At 40.0% G+C, this 16,271-nt stretch overlaps 1 protein-coding gene across 1 annotated transcript in view; it reads right to left on the bottom strand.

Annotated features, from left to right (window-relative positions):
* LOC147911639 (neuronal membrane glycoprotein M6-b-like) overlaps positions 1-6,170 on the bottom strand; it is a 157,663-nt gene extending 151,493 nt beyond the window's left edge. Inside the window, exon 1 of the mRNA XM_087427902.1 lies at positions 6,152-6,170. Within this exon, the coding sequence (XP_087284028.1) occupies positions 6,152-6,155 (4 nt within the window). The 5' untranslated portion in view covers positions 6,156-6,170. The remainder of the gene's footprint in view (positions 1-6,151) is intronic.
* Positions 6,171-16,271: the final 10,101 nt, after the last annotated feature.

Here is a 16,271-nt window from a genome sequence, read left to right as displayed (position 1 = left end):
AATAATTTTGCTTACAATTTTCATTGAAAATTTCATAGATAACTAACAAAACAAAATCAGCATTTCTCTCTGGATACATGTGCCACATTAGAGCATGATGAATATTCCACATAGGCCTTATAAGAGGTTATAACACTGAATCTATTTGCAAAATCTTGAAGTCTATGACCAAGGTAACAGAATCAAAATTCTGTTGGAAAACAGAGTTGTCATCAGATAAAACCAAAATAACACTGAGAATGTGTATGAATGTGTGTGTGTGTATGTGTGTGTGTGTACAACAGAGCCTAATGTGGAAACTTTCAGCCAAAGAAATAACAATTAGTTTCCACAAACACATTTCCGTAGTGTACTACATACAAAGAATAATACATTAACATCTTCCCATTGTGCAAAACAACCAAAGTTACTAACAGTCAAACATACTTCAAATATCAAATGGCTCATATAATTCTACTTATATGAAATGTCCATAATAGACAAATCTATCGAGACAGAAAGTAGATTAATGGTTGCCATTGTCAGGGCCAGGGGAGGAGAGAGTAGGAAGTAATTGCTAGTAAGTATAGGATTTCTTTTTGGAGTGATTTAAATGTTCTAATATTAGATAGTGGTGGTTGCACAACTCTGAATATACGAAAACCATTGACTGTACTATACACTTTATATACTTTAAACGGGTGAATTGTGCATTATATGCATTATATCTCAATAAAACTATAAAAAAATAATTTGCTCAATAATCAAAAATCCATGTTTTCTTTTAACATGCACTAAAAGATAAGAGTACATAACACCACTGCTCATTCTTTATTTCAGCTTAAAGATTTTGAATACTTTAGCCAATATTACTGATGAACATCGATGCAAAAATCCTCAACAAAATACTAGCAAATTGCATACAACAATACATTAAAAAGGTTATACACCATGATGAAGTGGGATTTATTCCAGGTACGCAGGGATGGTTCAACATTCGCAAATCAATCAGCGTAATACACAACATTAATAAAATGAAGAATAAAAATCACATGATCATCTCAATAGATGCAGAGAAAGCATTTGACAAGATACAGCATCCACTTACGATAAAAACTCTGAATAAAATGGATATAGAAGGAAAGTACCTCAACATAATAAAGGCCATATATGACAAACCCACAGCTAATATCATCCTCAATGGTGAAAAACTGAAAGCTATCCCTCTAAGAACAGGAAGCAGACAAGGATGCCCACTGTCACCACTCCTATTTAACATAGTACTGGAAGTCCTAGCCAGAGCAATCAGGCAAGAAAAAGAAATAAAAGGGATAGGAATTGCAAAAGAAGAAGTGAAACTGTCACTATTTGCAGATGACATGATTTTATATATAGAAAATCCTAAAAGAATCCACCAAAAAACTTTTAGAAGTAGTAAACAAATACGGTAAGTTGCAGGATACAAAATCAACATACAAAAGTCAGTTGCATTTCTATACACTAACAACAAAATAGCAGAAAGAGAAATTAAGAATACCATCCCATTTACAACTGCAACAAAAAGAATAAAATACCTAGGAATAAACTTAACCAAAGAGGTGAAAGAGCTGTATAACAAAAACTATAAAACATTGCTGAAAGATATTAAAGAACACAAAGAAATGGAAAGATATTCCATGCTCTTGGATTGGAAGATGTAACATAGTTAAGCTGTCCATACTTCCTAAAGCCATCTATAGATTCAATGCAATCCCTATCAAAGTTCCAACAACGTTATTCACAGAAATAGAACAAAGAATCCTAAAATTTATATGGAAAAAACAAAAGACCCCGAATAGCTAAAGGAATCCTGAGAACAAAGAACAAAGCTGAAGGTATCAAACTCCCTGATTTCAAAATATACTACAAAGCTACAGTAACCAAAACAGCATGGTAATGGCACAAAAACAGACACAAAGATCAATGGAATAGAATCGAAAGCCCAGAAATAAACCCACACATCTATGGACAGCTAATCTTCAACAAAAGAGCCAAGAACATACAATGGAGAAAAGAAAGTCTCTGCAACAAATGGTGTTGGGAAAACTGGACAGGCACATGCAAAAAAAATGAAAGTAGACCCTTACCTTACACCATACACAAAAATTAACTCCAAATGGATTAAAGACTTGAATGTAAGACCTGAAACTATGACATGTCTAGAAAAAAACATAGGCAGTACGCTCTTCGACATCGGTCTTTGTAACATATTTTTAAGCACCATGTCTGACTGGGCAAGAGAAACAACAGAAAAAATAAACAAATGGGACTACATCAAACTAAAAAGCTTCTGCACAGCAAAGGAAACCATCAACAAAACGAAAAGACAACCTAACAACTGGGAGAAGATATTTGCAAACCATATATCTGATAAGGGGTTAATCTCTAAAATATATGAAGAACTCATGCATCTCAACAACAAAAAAACTAATAACCCAATTAAAAAATGGGCAAAAGACCTGAACAGACATTTCTCCAAAGAAGATATACAGATGGCCCACAGGCACATGAAAAGATGTTCAACATCATTAACTATCAGGGAAATGCAAATCAAAACTACAATGAGATATCACCTCACGCCTCTCAGAATGGCTATAATTAACAAGACAGGAAACAACATGTGTTGGACAGGATGTGGAGAGAAGGGAACTCTCATACACTGCTGTTGGGAATGCAAACTGGCGCAGCCACTATGGAAAACAGTATGGAGATTCCTCAAAAAATCAAGGATAGAACTGCCATATGATCCAGCTATTCCACTGCTGGGTATTTATTCAAAGAACTTGAAAGCACCAGTGCGTAAAGATACATGCACCCCTGTGTTCATTGCAGCGTTATTCACGATAGCCAAAACTTGGAAGCAACCTCAGTGCCCATCAAGAGACAAATGGATAAGGAAGACATGGTATATATACACAATGGAATACTACTAAGCCATAAGAAACGATGAAATCCAGCCGTTTATGACAACATGGATGGACATGGAGGGTATTCTGCAAAATGAAATAAGTCAGAGGGAGAAGGTCAAATACCATATGATCTCACTCATTAAGTAGTAGATAATAACAACAACAAACACACACATAGAGACAGAGATTGAATCGGTTGTTACCAGAGGGGAAGGGAGGAGGGAAGATGGCGAAAAGAATAACTTGGCACATGTGTGTAGTGATGGGTTGTAATTAGTATTTGGGTGGTGAACATGATGTAATCTATACAGAAATAGAAGTATAATGATGTACACCTGAAATTTATAAAACGTTATAAACCAATGTTACTGCAATAAACAAAAAATTAAAAAGATTTCAAATACTTTAAAATTTGAGTTTAAAGAGACTTTCATTTCCATAAATTCTATTTACCAGTAAATTCACCAAAACCAGGTCAAGAAAGCAACTTGTATAAGAGCCAAAGTCCTAATTCAATGGGTCTATGGTCAGAATTTTCCCAACCTTAAATAACTTCAATTAAAACATTGCAAAGCAGGGGTGGCCCAGTGCTGCAAGCAGTTAAGTGTGAGTGCTCCGCTGCAGTGGACCGGGGTTCGCCGGTTTGGATCCCGGCGTGCACGGATGCACGCTTGGCAAGCCATGCTGTGGTGGCGTTCCATATAAAGTGGAGGAGGATGGGCACAGAAGTTAGCCCAGGGCCAGTCTTCTGCAGCAAAAAAAAAAGAACAAAACATTGCAAAGCATATGTTCGGTTGTCAAATACATCCAGAAAAATAAAACCAGTTTATAGTCCTGTGGTGTATTAACTAAAAATCTACCAAAGGAAATTATTATGTTTTCTTTTCGGCATGGAGGAAATTTTTTCATTTGTTTTTTAACGTAAAAATTGAAAACTAAAGCCAAGGATACTGCCAGAACTAGTAAAATATGCACATTTAACCTAAGTTTGAAGTATAGAAACAACAGCTGTCCAAAACACAAAGTAGTTCCTTGAGAACAGGCCTTTGATTTGGGCTTCTGCTTCATGAGAAGTATAGCTTTCACCTGCTTAAAAATAAAGCCTATAACCCTCATATGTTACTGGTGGGATTATAAAATGGTGCAGCTACTGTGGAAAGCAATTTGGCAGTTTCTCAATATGCCTAACATGGAACTAACGTTATGACCTAGCAATTCTACTCCTAGGTAGTTGAAAAGAGGCATTAAACAGATATTTGTATGCCAAAGTTCATAGCAGCATTATTCTTAACAGCCAGGAGGTGGAAATAACTCGTGTCAATCCACCAATGAACTGGTAATTCAAATGTGATGTGTAATTCACATACATCTGCAGGTATATATTGCCAGTTAAGCCCAGGGTATTGTGAAAGTCACTCTGAAGAAAGGTCCTATGTGATAATCCAATGCTTAATTTCTAACCACTACAATCCAAATACCATTGGTAGGCCTAGCATTAAGAACAGAACAAATAAGAACAGAACAAAACAGTACAAAAAAGACAAATTTATTTTAGGAAACTTAACTAATGCTTTCCTCAATTCCACACTTGTGTAACTCAGAAATCATTTTTGCCAAGCATTGCCAAAGCAGTTAGACGCTGAAATACAGCTGTGATGTAATTTTTTGTGTATAAACTTCACTTAAGATTGACCGCTGAATGATGTGACTACTCACATGAGGGCATTAAGTAGGAACCAGAGTTATAGGTCACTCACTCCCACTCTTTCTAAAAGTATGTTAACCTAGCTCTCCCCTAACTTTTTGGTAAGAAATTGTATTGTATTGAATGTTGTATTCAGGGATCTTATTTCCTTTCATATTTTGATCACCTAGTAAGTCTTTAATTTAAAAAAATAGATTTAAATATAACAGTCTTTGAGTTTCATTTTAAATACAAAGATGCTTTTCTTATTATTCTTCACCAAATTTTTAATCAGTATATATGTCCCCCATATCCTCTTACACACACAATTAATACGAGTAGGTGTGGGGGATTAAGGAGTTGGCTGCAGGACGGGCAGGGACTTCCCAAGCCCCTAACTAGTAACCCGCAATAGTTAAACCCACTGACTTCCTCATTAGGAATGCTTCGGAGGGGATCTTCACTGTCTTTGCAGCTTTTGTGGAGCTTGTGGCTGGAGTCTGTCTGCCGCTAGATAAAGATTATGGAGCAGGGAGAGAAAACCCTTTCCCAAGCAGAGTTCTCACATTTCCAGGGCTGCAGCGGAATTAAATTGATTTCCACAGCGCTCCGCGAGTTTTCCCGGCCATACAGAGTCCCCATTTAACATGTTGCTAACAGTAGCATTTCAGAGTGATAGGAGGTGGCAGAAAGAATCCTACAGCCCCCTAACATCCGCTCTATTCCAGGTTGGAGACTTTCAATCTCCAGAGCTGGGCTTTCACTATTGCTAGTCGCTTGCCCCACAGCATCGGAACCTGCTGGGCACACCACCTCCACCTGCGCTCTGGTCCATATTTTGATAGTTGGAAAAGAGGACAAAGAGATTCACACTCTACCCCAACGCCCATCCCACCTTCTTATTTCCAAGCGTCATTATTTGCAAATGAGCTCTCGGAATACCGCAGGCTTGGGGAACTGGGAGTTTGTTTCATGCGGGTTAAAAGCGAAGGGCTGAACAGGACGCTACTCAGAGCTGGGAGTTCGGGCTACAGGGAGAGCGTCCCAGGAAGTGGGCAAGAAGCTACTCTACCAAGCAGAAGCTGCCAGCCAAAGCGAGCAAGCCGGCACTGGCACAGCTGTTTCGCAAAAGGCAGCTGGCTGGTGTGCCACAAGCGGAAGGCAGGATTCGAACACATGACGCCGAGAGAAGGGCATCCGGAGCTGTCAATGCGTTTCAGCTCATGGCTCAGGATGTGCGCTCTTCTGTCTCTGCAGTCCCTCAGAGGGCTCACCTTCTTCTGGACTCTCTTGTCGGGAGTTGCTGCCTGAGCTGACCGAGGGTAGGGAAGCCCGCAGGATAGGGCAGGGGCCCGCACCTAGGCCTTCGGATACCTGTGCAGCGTCCTTTGTACTGTCAGCATATTTTCTCCCCTAACCCTGCTCTCTGTCCCGGTGTCCCAGGAGACACCACCTGAGCTGGGGTGGGGCGGGACCTTTCACCTATCCCCGGGCTAGGGCGCGGGATCAGGGCGGTGGGCTGTGGTGGGCATTAGCTTACCCATGGCTGGAGACGGGCGGGAGAGGCGCGGGCTGCGGGCGCTCGGGCTCCCCGGGGACCGGCAGAGCCGGGGGCACAAGTTTGCAGGTCCGGCGGGCACGTGCGCGGGCCGGGCTCCGGGCGGGCTGCGCTGGGCTGCCGGGCTGGCTCCTCGCTCCTCGCTCCTCGCTCCGGGGCCGGGGTGGGAGCGCGGCGGGCTCCGCCTGCACTGGGGGCCGGCCGCGCCGAGAGGGGCCCTGACGTCAGCGCCGGGGGCTTTGTGCGCCCGCAGCGAGGGCCCGCACGGGGCAGCGGGCGCGCCGGGGCGGCCGGCAATGCTCGCGGCTTCCTCTGGGACCCCCGAGTGAGCGCCTAGGGGCGCGGAAGCCGGAAAAGCCAGCTCAGGGATGGGGAGAGAGGGGAGCCGGGGGGCTTCCAGGATCTCGCAGATGCCGATCGGCGTCCCAGAAGAGAACTGTTACAGCAGGAGGGGGCTTTGCGGTCTTAACTATCATCTAAAACTTCATCTTCGTCACAGATAAAGAAACTGAGGCATGGGACACTAATCCAAGAACACTCAGTATTTGGCAGAGTTGCCGGAAACACAGTCTCGGATAATTTTGTTCATATATTTGCTGCGGGTGGTTCCTTTATCCACTGGGTCTCAACCTTTGTTGTACATTAGAATCAGGTGGGAAGCTTTTGAAAAATCTGCTTTCATCAAGGCCTCTGCGAGTGGGACCCAGGCATCATAAGTGTTTCTAGTGTGCGTCCAAGGTTTCGAACCAGTAACTAGAGTTACTTACGGATAACATATGACTTAGAAGGGCACAGGCGGCAGTCTCCGGTCTGGGGTGGTGACAAATTTGGTGGTGTCGGTAATCAGCCCGCCGAATCCCTGAACCCCACCCCTGACAGGCTCTGGGAGACTGTGCAGACTCGCCCCCGTCACCGTTTCTTCCGTTGCTCTGGCCTGTAACTTGAGCCTGTTAATGAATTAATGGTTTAACAGTGTCAAGTCTTAAATTTCTTTCATCTCCTTAGAAAAGAATTTTGCTTTTTTTGTATGGCTAATGCTTTTAGTGACATTACTGAAGCCAACATTCCCCCCTGATATTTTATGTTGTGTTTCTTCATTGTTTTGAAAATAGATACTGTTATTTGAACAGAAGTTTCCATAAATAGTAAAAACAGGCAATTAACTTTAGGGATATTTATACCAGAAGGCAAATGTCTTAGTGCTGAGAAAGGGTGGAGGTGGCAAACATTTCATCTACTGAAATTTATTGGACAAGAAAGATTTTTATCACGGCAGAGCTCTAGAAAACTCTAATAATATTTTGTAGAGAAGGAGGACATTTGTGCTAGGCAAATCACTAGCTCACTTTCACAATCCCATGGTAATAATCATTCCTAACCAGTCTTCATGAAGTAATAAAAAAGTAGAGAGCTCATAGGTGTAACTGTTTGTCTTCCTGTTACAGAAATGTAATTTCTTTGAACAGGACGTGAATGCTGATGTGTGCCAGAATCTGACCACAGATGAGAATAACTGAGGGAGAAAGGTGGAAGTGGGTGAGGGCAAAATGGAATTCTTTTTTTTTTAGAACTTTTTTTATATTGAGGTATAGTTGACATACAACATTGTATTAGTTTAAGGTGTACAACATAATGATTCAAATGATCACCATGATAAGTCCAGTTAATGTCCATCACCAGACATAGAGAATTTTTTGTCTTATGATGATAACTTTTAAGATTTACTCTCTTAGCAACTTTCAAATATACAATACAGTATTATTAATTGTTGTTACTGTTGTTGTTTATGTTATACATGTAACTTCGATCATTCAGCATTTGCCTTTCTCTGTCTGAGTTATTTCACTAAGCATAATACCCTCAAGTTCCATCTGTGTTTTCACAAATGGCACGATATCATTCTTTTTTATTTCTGAATAATATTTCGTTATATATGTGTATATATATATATACACACACACACCACATTTTCTTAAGCTATGCATCTTTCAATGGACACTTAGATTGTTTCACATCCTGGCTATTGTAAATAATGCTGCAATGAACATAGTGGTAAATTGATCTTTTTATTTTTTCTTTTCCAGAGGAAGATTTGCCCAGAGCTAACATATGTTGCCAATCTTCCTCTTTTTTTCTTTTTCCGCTTGAGTAAGTTTAGCCCAGAGCTAATATCCGTGCCAGTCTTCCTCTGCTTTATATGTGGGTCGTTGCCACAACATGGCTGATGAAAAGTGTAGGTCTGTGCCAGGATCTGAACCCTCAAACCCAGGCCTCCAAAGCGGAGTGTGCCAAAATTAACCACTATGCCACTGGGCCAGCCTCCTAAATACATCTTTATGAGTTAGTGTTTTGTTTTCTCCTGATAAATACCCAGAAGTGGAATTGCTGTGTTGCATTGTGTTTCTGTCTTTAATTTTTTGAGAATCCTGCATACTGTTTTCCATAGTGGCTACATCAATTTACATTGCTACCAACAGTGTACAAGGTTCCCTCTTCTCTGCATCATCACCAATACTTGTTATTTCTTGTCTTTTTGATAATAGCCATTCTAATAGGTGTGAGGTGATAGCTCATTATGGTTTTGATTTGCATTTTCCTAATGATTTGTGATGTTGGGCTACTTTTCACATACCTGTTGGCCAATTATATGTCTTCTTTGAAAAAATGTCTATTCAGACTCTCTGCCCATTTTTTAATTGGATTGTTTGCGCTTTTTGCTATTGAGTTGTATGTTTTTCTCTTTTAATATATTTTGGATATTAACCCTTATGAGAAATACAATTTGCAAATATTTTCTCCCATTTGGTAGGTTGCTTCTTCATTTGGTAGGTGATTTCTTTTGTTGTGCAGAAGTTTTTTAGTTCAGTGTGGTCCCACATGTTTATGTTTGCTTTAGTTGCCTTTGCTTTTGGTGTCAAATCCAAAAAGTCATCACTAAGACTGAGGTGAAAGAGATTACTGCCTATATTTTCTTCTAAGAGTTTTATGATTTCTGGTCTCACCTTCACGTCTTTAATCTGTTATGAATAAACTTTTGTGTATGGTTTAAGATAATGGTCCATTTTCATTCTTTTGCATGTGGCTGTCCAGTTTCCCAACACCATTTATTGAAGAGACTATCCCTTCCCAATTGTATATTCGCGGCCCAATGGAGAAAAACTGAAAGCTATCCCTTTCAAAAAGGAATCAGACAAGGATGCCTGCTTTTGCCACTCTTATTTAACATAGTATTGGAAGTCCTATGGGTTTGTCATATATCGCCTTTATTATGTTGAGGTACTTTCCCTCTATACTCAATTTATTGAGAGCTTTTGTCATAAATGGATGCTATGTTTTACCAAATGCTTTCTGTGCATCTATTGAGATGATCATTTGATTTTGATTCTTCACTTTGTTAATGTGGTGATTCACGTTGATTAATTTGTGGATGTTGAACCATCCCTGGAATAAATCCCACTTGATCATGGAGTATCATCTTTTTAATGTATTGTTGTATTGAATTTGCTAGTATTTGGTTGAGAATTTTTGCATCAATGTTCGTCAGTGATATTGACCTGTAATTTTCTTTTTTTATGTTGTCCTTGATGGTTTTAGTATCAGGGTCATTTTGGCCTTGTAGAATGAGTTAGGAAGCTTCCCCTAGTCTTCAATTGTTTGGAAGAGTTTAAGAAGGATGGGTATTCAATCTTCCTTGAATGTTTGGTAGAATTCACCAGGGAAGCCATCTGGTCCTTGACTTTTATTTTTTAGGAGGTTTTTGATTACTGTTTCAATGTCCTCACTGGTGATTGGTCATTCAAATTCTCTATTTTTTCTTGATTCACTTTTGAAAGGTTGTATGATTCTAAGAATTTATCTATTTCATCTAGATTATCCAATTTGTTGGTGGATAGCTTTTTGTAGTATTCTCATAATCTTTTGTATTTCTGGGGTGTCTGTTGTAATTTCTCCTCTTTCATTTCTGATTTTATTTATTTGAGACTTCTTTCTTTTTTTTAAGTGAGTCTAGCCAAAGCCCTATCAATTTTGTCAATGTTTCCAAAGAACCAGTTCTTAGTTTCACTGATTTTTTTCTTTAGTCTCATTTATTTCCACTCTGATTTTTATTATTTCCTTCCTTCTACTGATTTTGGGCTTTGTTTGTACTTCTTTTTCTTGTTCCCTTAGTGCACTGTTACATTATTTATTTGAGATTTGTCTTGTTCATTGTGGTAGGCCTGTATTGATATAAACTTCCCTCTTAAAATGGCTTTTGCTACAACTCATAAATTCTGGCATGTTGTATTTTCATTTTCATTTGTGTCCAGGTATTTTTTAATTTCTCCTTTGATTTCTTCGTTGACCCAATCAGTGTTCAGTAGCATTTTGTTTAATCTCCACATATTTGTGGCTTTTCTGATTTTCTTCCTGTAGTTGATTTCTGGTTTCATTCCATTGTGGTTGGAAAAGATGCTTGGTATGATTTCAATCTTCTTAACTTTATGAAGACCTGTTTTGTGGCCTAATATGTGATCTCTGCTGGAGAATGTTTCATGTGCTTTTGAAAAGAATGTGTATTCTGCAGTTTTTGGATGGAATGTTCTGTATGTATCTACTAAGTCCAACTGGTTTAATGTGTCATTTAAGGCCAATATTTCCTTATTGATCTTCTGTTTGGATGATCTATCCATTGATGTAAGTGGAGTGTTCAAGTCCCCTACTATTAGTGTGTTATTGGCTATTTCTCCTTTTATGTCTGTTAATAATTGCTTTATATATTTAGGTGCTCCTACATTGGGTGCATAGATATTTACACGTGTTATGTCCTCTGTTTGGATTGTTCCCTTGATCATTATGTAATGCCCTTCTTTGTCTCGTTACAGTTTTTGTTTTAAAGTCTATTTTGTCTGATATAAGTATTGCTACCTTAGCTTTCTTTTCATTGCCATTTGCATGGAGTATCTTTTTCCATCCCTTCACTTTCAGTTTGTGAGTGTCTCTAAGTCTGAAGTGTGTCTCTTGTGTGCAGCATATATATGGGTCTTGTTTTTTTATCCAGTCAGCCAGCCTATGCCTTTTAATTGGAGCATTTAGTCCATTGACGTTTAAAGTAGCTATTGATAAGAATGTACTTACTGCCATTTTATTACTTATTTTCTGGGTGTTTTAGTAGTTCTTCTCTGTTCCTTTCTTCTCTTGTTCTCTTCCCTTGTGGTTTGATAGCTTTCTTTAATATTATATTTCGGTTCCTTTCTCTTAATTTTTTGTGTATTCATTATAGGTTTCTGGTTTGTGATTACCATGGGGTTCATTTATAGTAACCTATGCGTATAGGAATCTATATTAAGTTGATGGTCGCTTTAGTTGGACCTTTGTCTGAAAGCTCTACTCTTTAACTCCCCTCCTTTCATACTTTATGTTTTTGATATCATATCTAATCTCTTTTGTGTGTGTGTGTATCTGTTAACATATTATCTTGGAAATAATTTTAGTGCTTTTGCCTTTTGACCTTCATTTGTGATTGATCTGCTACCTTTACTGTATATTTTGCCTTTACTAGTGATTTTCATTGTTATTATTTTCTTTTTGATAATTTTCTTATTCCTATTTGTGCTCTTTTCATTTCCACTTAAATAAGTCCCTTCAGCATTTCTTTTTTTTTTTTTTTTTAAAGATTTTATTTATTTTTTATTTTTTCCCCCCAAAGCCCCAGTGGATAGTTGTATGTCGTAGCTGCACATCCTTCTAGTTGCTGTATGTGGGACTCGGCCTCAGGATGAACGGAGAAGTGGTGCCTTGATGCGCACCCGGGATCCGAACCCGGGCCACCAGCATCGCAGCGCGCGCACTTAACCACCAAGCCACAGGGCCGGCCCCCTTCAGCATTTCTTGTAAGGCTTGTTTATTGGTGATAAACTCCTTTAGTTTTTGCTTGTCTGGAAAACTCTTTGTCTCTTCTTCCATTCTGAATGATAACCTTGCTGCATAGAGTAGTGTTGGCTGTAGGTCTTTTCCTGTCAGCACTTTGAATATATCGTGTCACTCCCTTCTAGCCTGTAAGTTTTCTGCTGAGAAGTCAGCTGATAGCTTTATGGGGTTTCCTTTGTATGTAACTTGTCTTTCTCTCGCGGCTTTTAGGATTCTCTATTTATCTTTAATTCTGGACTTTTTAATTATGATGTGTGTTGGTGTAGGCCTCTTTGGCTTTATCTTGTTTGGGGCTCTCTGTGCTTCCTGTACCTGGATGTCTGTTTCCTTCCTTAGGTTAGGAAAGTTTTCAGCTATTTTTTCTTCAAATATGTTCTCTTCCACTTTGTCTCGCTCCTCTCCCTCCGGGACACCTATAACACCGATGTTAGTGCGCTTGATGTTGTCCCAGAGGTCCCTTAGACTGTCCTTGTTCTTTGTAATTCTTTTTCTTTTCTCTGTTTAGCTTGGGTGATTTCCTCTAGTCTTTGGTCTAGCTCACTGATGAATTCTTCTCTATCGTCTACTCTGCTGTTGAGACCCTTTACTGAATTTTTCATTTCCATTATTGTGTTCTTCAGTTCTGATTGGTTCTCTTTTATATTTTCTAATTCCTTATTTAAGTTCTCATCATATTCATCTATTATTCTCCCAAGATCAGTGAGCATCCTTATCACTATTAGTTTGTACTCTTTGTCAGACAGATTGTTTATCTCTATTTCATTTAGTTCTTTTTCTGAGGATTTGTTCTGTTCCCTTATTTGGAATAGATTCCTTTGCCTTCTCATTTTGCCTATTCCTCTGTGCTTGTATTAGCTACATAGTTAGATCAGCTACATCTCCTGATCTTGGAGAGGTGGCCTTATGTGAGAGATGCCTTATGAGGCCCAGTTGTGTGCTTCCTTCTTGCCACAAGTTCTAAAATTTCCAGGAGTGTCCCCTGTGTGAGCTACATGTGTCCTTCTGTTGTGGCAGGGTTGCTTTTACTGCAGGTGCCTAGGGAGGCTAGGCTGTCCCCCTGGCTGGCTGGTTGTAATGCTCAGCTGTGTGTGGCTGCTATGGTCCCCCTCAGTGACTTTATCAGAGATGGGGAGCACCAGCACAATTGGCTGCTAGGTCTAATATCACACACCTGTTGCTGTTTTGCTGTTGAGTATACCCTCAGCATGGCTAGTTGCTAGGATCAGGTGCTCACAAGTGCTGTAGGCCTATGGCCTGTGAGGCTATTTTCAGCTCTCTCCGGAGTGCAGCTGGGTGGGTCCTGCCCCAGGTGAGGCAGCACACAGTTGTTTCAGGCTTTGGAAGGTAGGGCAGATCCCTTATGTGGCTGTTTTAGAAGCAGAAGTCTGCTGTAGCTGACAAGCCCCAACGCCCTCAGGCCAACACACACTGTCAACACAATCCTGCAAGGGTGCACACACCCTGCCCCACTGAAGCAAGTCCTCCCACTCTGCTGCAGGGTTCCACACACTCTGCCTATTAAGGCACACCCCTCATGCACACCTGTACCACAAAGGCAGACCCACTCGCTCCACTACAGAGGTCCCTAACACCCCACCTATGCAGGCCCACAAGGTACTGAGGGCTTGCTGCTGGATGGGGCCCATCCCTCGGGTGGTTGCCTGCCCTGGTTGAGCTGTATTAAATCAGTGCTCTAGTGGGTGAGGCAGACCCCTGTGCTAACAGGCCAGGGGAAGAACTCCAATGGTGTCTGCCAGTGTCTGTCTCAGAACGCCTGTACTAGGTGACAATAATGGCTGCCACCAATGTCTCAGTCCCTGGGGAGGTGGTCTCAGCCACCTCTTGCCTCCCTAAGATGTGCCCAGAACCCATCAATTGAATCTCTTTTCACCAAAGGACTGTGCACCTTACTTTCTGGTGATTTTGTATTGCTTTCCAAAACAGATGAATTTGTGCTTGGGCTCTTTAAGAGAAGGCTTTTCTTTCTCATGTTTGATAGCTTTTCTCGGGGTATTCCCTGTTGTTGTTAGTAGCCAGCAAAGCCAGGTATTATGACACTTATCTCGGTTGTGCTGAGCTCAAAAGCTGCTTATTGTGGCATAGCTCTCCTGCTCAGATCCCTGATCCTCAAGGAATACTTTGTACCTTCTGAGTACTCCTAGCCATGAAGTACCATGGCTCAAATGTGGCTTTTTTCTCTCCAGAAAGGAGTTTCTGCCTCTTCCACATCACTCAGCACTGTCTCTGTTATGGTGTTTCTTTTATCCAGTTTCCAATTCTCTCTCAGGGATAATTGTTCCAAGGGCAGTTGTAAATTTATTGTGACCATGGGAGGAGATGAGTTCACAGTCTACCTATGCTGTAATCTCTAGCAAATCTTGACAGTGTTTAAATATGTCAACAACAGCATAGCTGACAAAAAGAGAGAAATAAGAAAATGTAAATGAAAAAACAGCACCACTAATGTCCTCAGCTGCTCAATTTTGGGTCAGAAGATACTGCCAATATTTGGTGGAATAAGAAGTGGAAGTTTGAGAGGAAGCATAACATAAGTGACATAAATTCTCTTTCTTCATCTCAAGGAATTGACACATCTAAAGTTGATGGATCAAGAAAGAGTGAGTTAAGCATATTATCAAGAATATAGCCATTGTTCCCAACCCTCTTCAGATCTCATGTTCTTTATAAACAGTTATAAATAAACATTTGTGATGCCCCTTTCACTCTCCTCAAAGGAAATCAAAATTAAATAAAAAACCAATGTAACTCCTCAACTATAGTATAAAGGAGAACTAAAAGTAATTTATAATGAGCAGTGTATTTCAATGTTTTATTCCTCTCATACAATTACACTGGAAGGTGCACAATAACCTTATTTTGCCTTGATTTTCACAATAATTGTATTCCTGGAAAAACTGACATGTGTTAAAACCATCCAAAAATAGCTTATATTCATATATAAGATGCAGGGATTTTTTAGGTGCTGATTAGTAGAAGCAGTTTTTTTCATCTATAGTGGAATACAGATGGACATTTAAAAGTTGATCTTGAAGGAAGAACATGCCTTCACTCTCTGAAACCTTCCTGTGCATTGCAGGAGGCCTGTCACTCTGTCTTGGGCCCACTAAATGGCAGTAATGTTCCCCTTACCGCTGTGAAAATCAAAACTTCCCCCACCAAATATCCAAACTTCCTCAGCTTCCATGAGTAAAGAGACTGTGGAAGCATCCTCAGAAAAACCCAAGCAAGAAATGGTTAAAAGAGATTGCCTCTGGGAATGACACCACAGATTGGGAGAGGAGGGCCGGGAAACTTGTTTTATTTGCTAACACATATAGGTGTGATTTAATACACACTCACATACTCACATACACACACATGTGTATTTTTTTTTAATAAAGCACCTGTGTCTGTTGGGTATTTGGTTCTATTCCTTCTGGATTCCTGAGACCATATTTCCAAACATACTTCATCTCTTACATGGGTATAATCATAGTCTCTATCTCATAGGGTGGTTGTAGAGACTAGGTAATATTAGTAAAGCATTTATCACTTTGCACTTAATAAACAGTACTATTGATGTGGATATTGTTGGTGATAATATTACTATGTTTTTCCCCCCTGGGAAGACTGAGAGGTCGTCTGTACTTTTTGCAGTGCAGAAAGTGGTGGAAGTGACAAAAGTTATGGAAGTGCTTGGATTTAAATTATGCCTTATTTTCATTTAGGCAAGGAGTCCCTTCACTTGGCTCTGCTTCCGTTCCAGTAGTTAGAGGGAAATTGTTGATTCCCATTCTCCTATCAAATTGGATTTATTTATTTGTTTACCTTTTGAGGAGGGAGGGAGCCGAATAACCTTGAGTGCTAAATGGATAGAAACTAGCCCCCAAAAACAAGAATCAGCAGGAAATTAACAAAAGTAGCATCACTATGAAGATAGAAAATTGATAATTTAATTAGAAATGATTCGAATAGGAAATCTGGGGTTAAAGTCACACCTTTTAAAATTTCAAATGCCCCCAGACTAAAGACCACTCACATGTTGAGTGTGAATTTAGATGGCTTTCTAAATGTCTGTATGTGATCAGCCATCCTGAAAATAAGCATGTTTAATGGAAGAAGGACAAACAGAAGGTACAATGTAAGGCATAGAGATCTACAAGACAGAGGCAGTTGCCCTGGGGGCAACAGGGAG

Source organism: Ceratotherium simum, chromosome Y (assembly GCF_057802395.1).
Source record: "Ceratotherium simum simum isolate JZ-2026a chromosome Y, ASM5780239v1, whole genome shotgun sequence".
NCBI lineage: Eukaryota > Metazoa > Chordata > Mammalia > Perissodactyla > Rhinocerotidae > Ceratotherium > Ceratotherium simum.
Note: the sequence above shows the minus strand (reverse complement) of the source record. Positions and strands in the feature narration are given on the sequence as shown.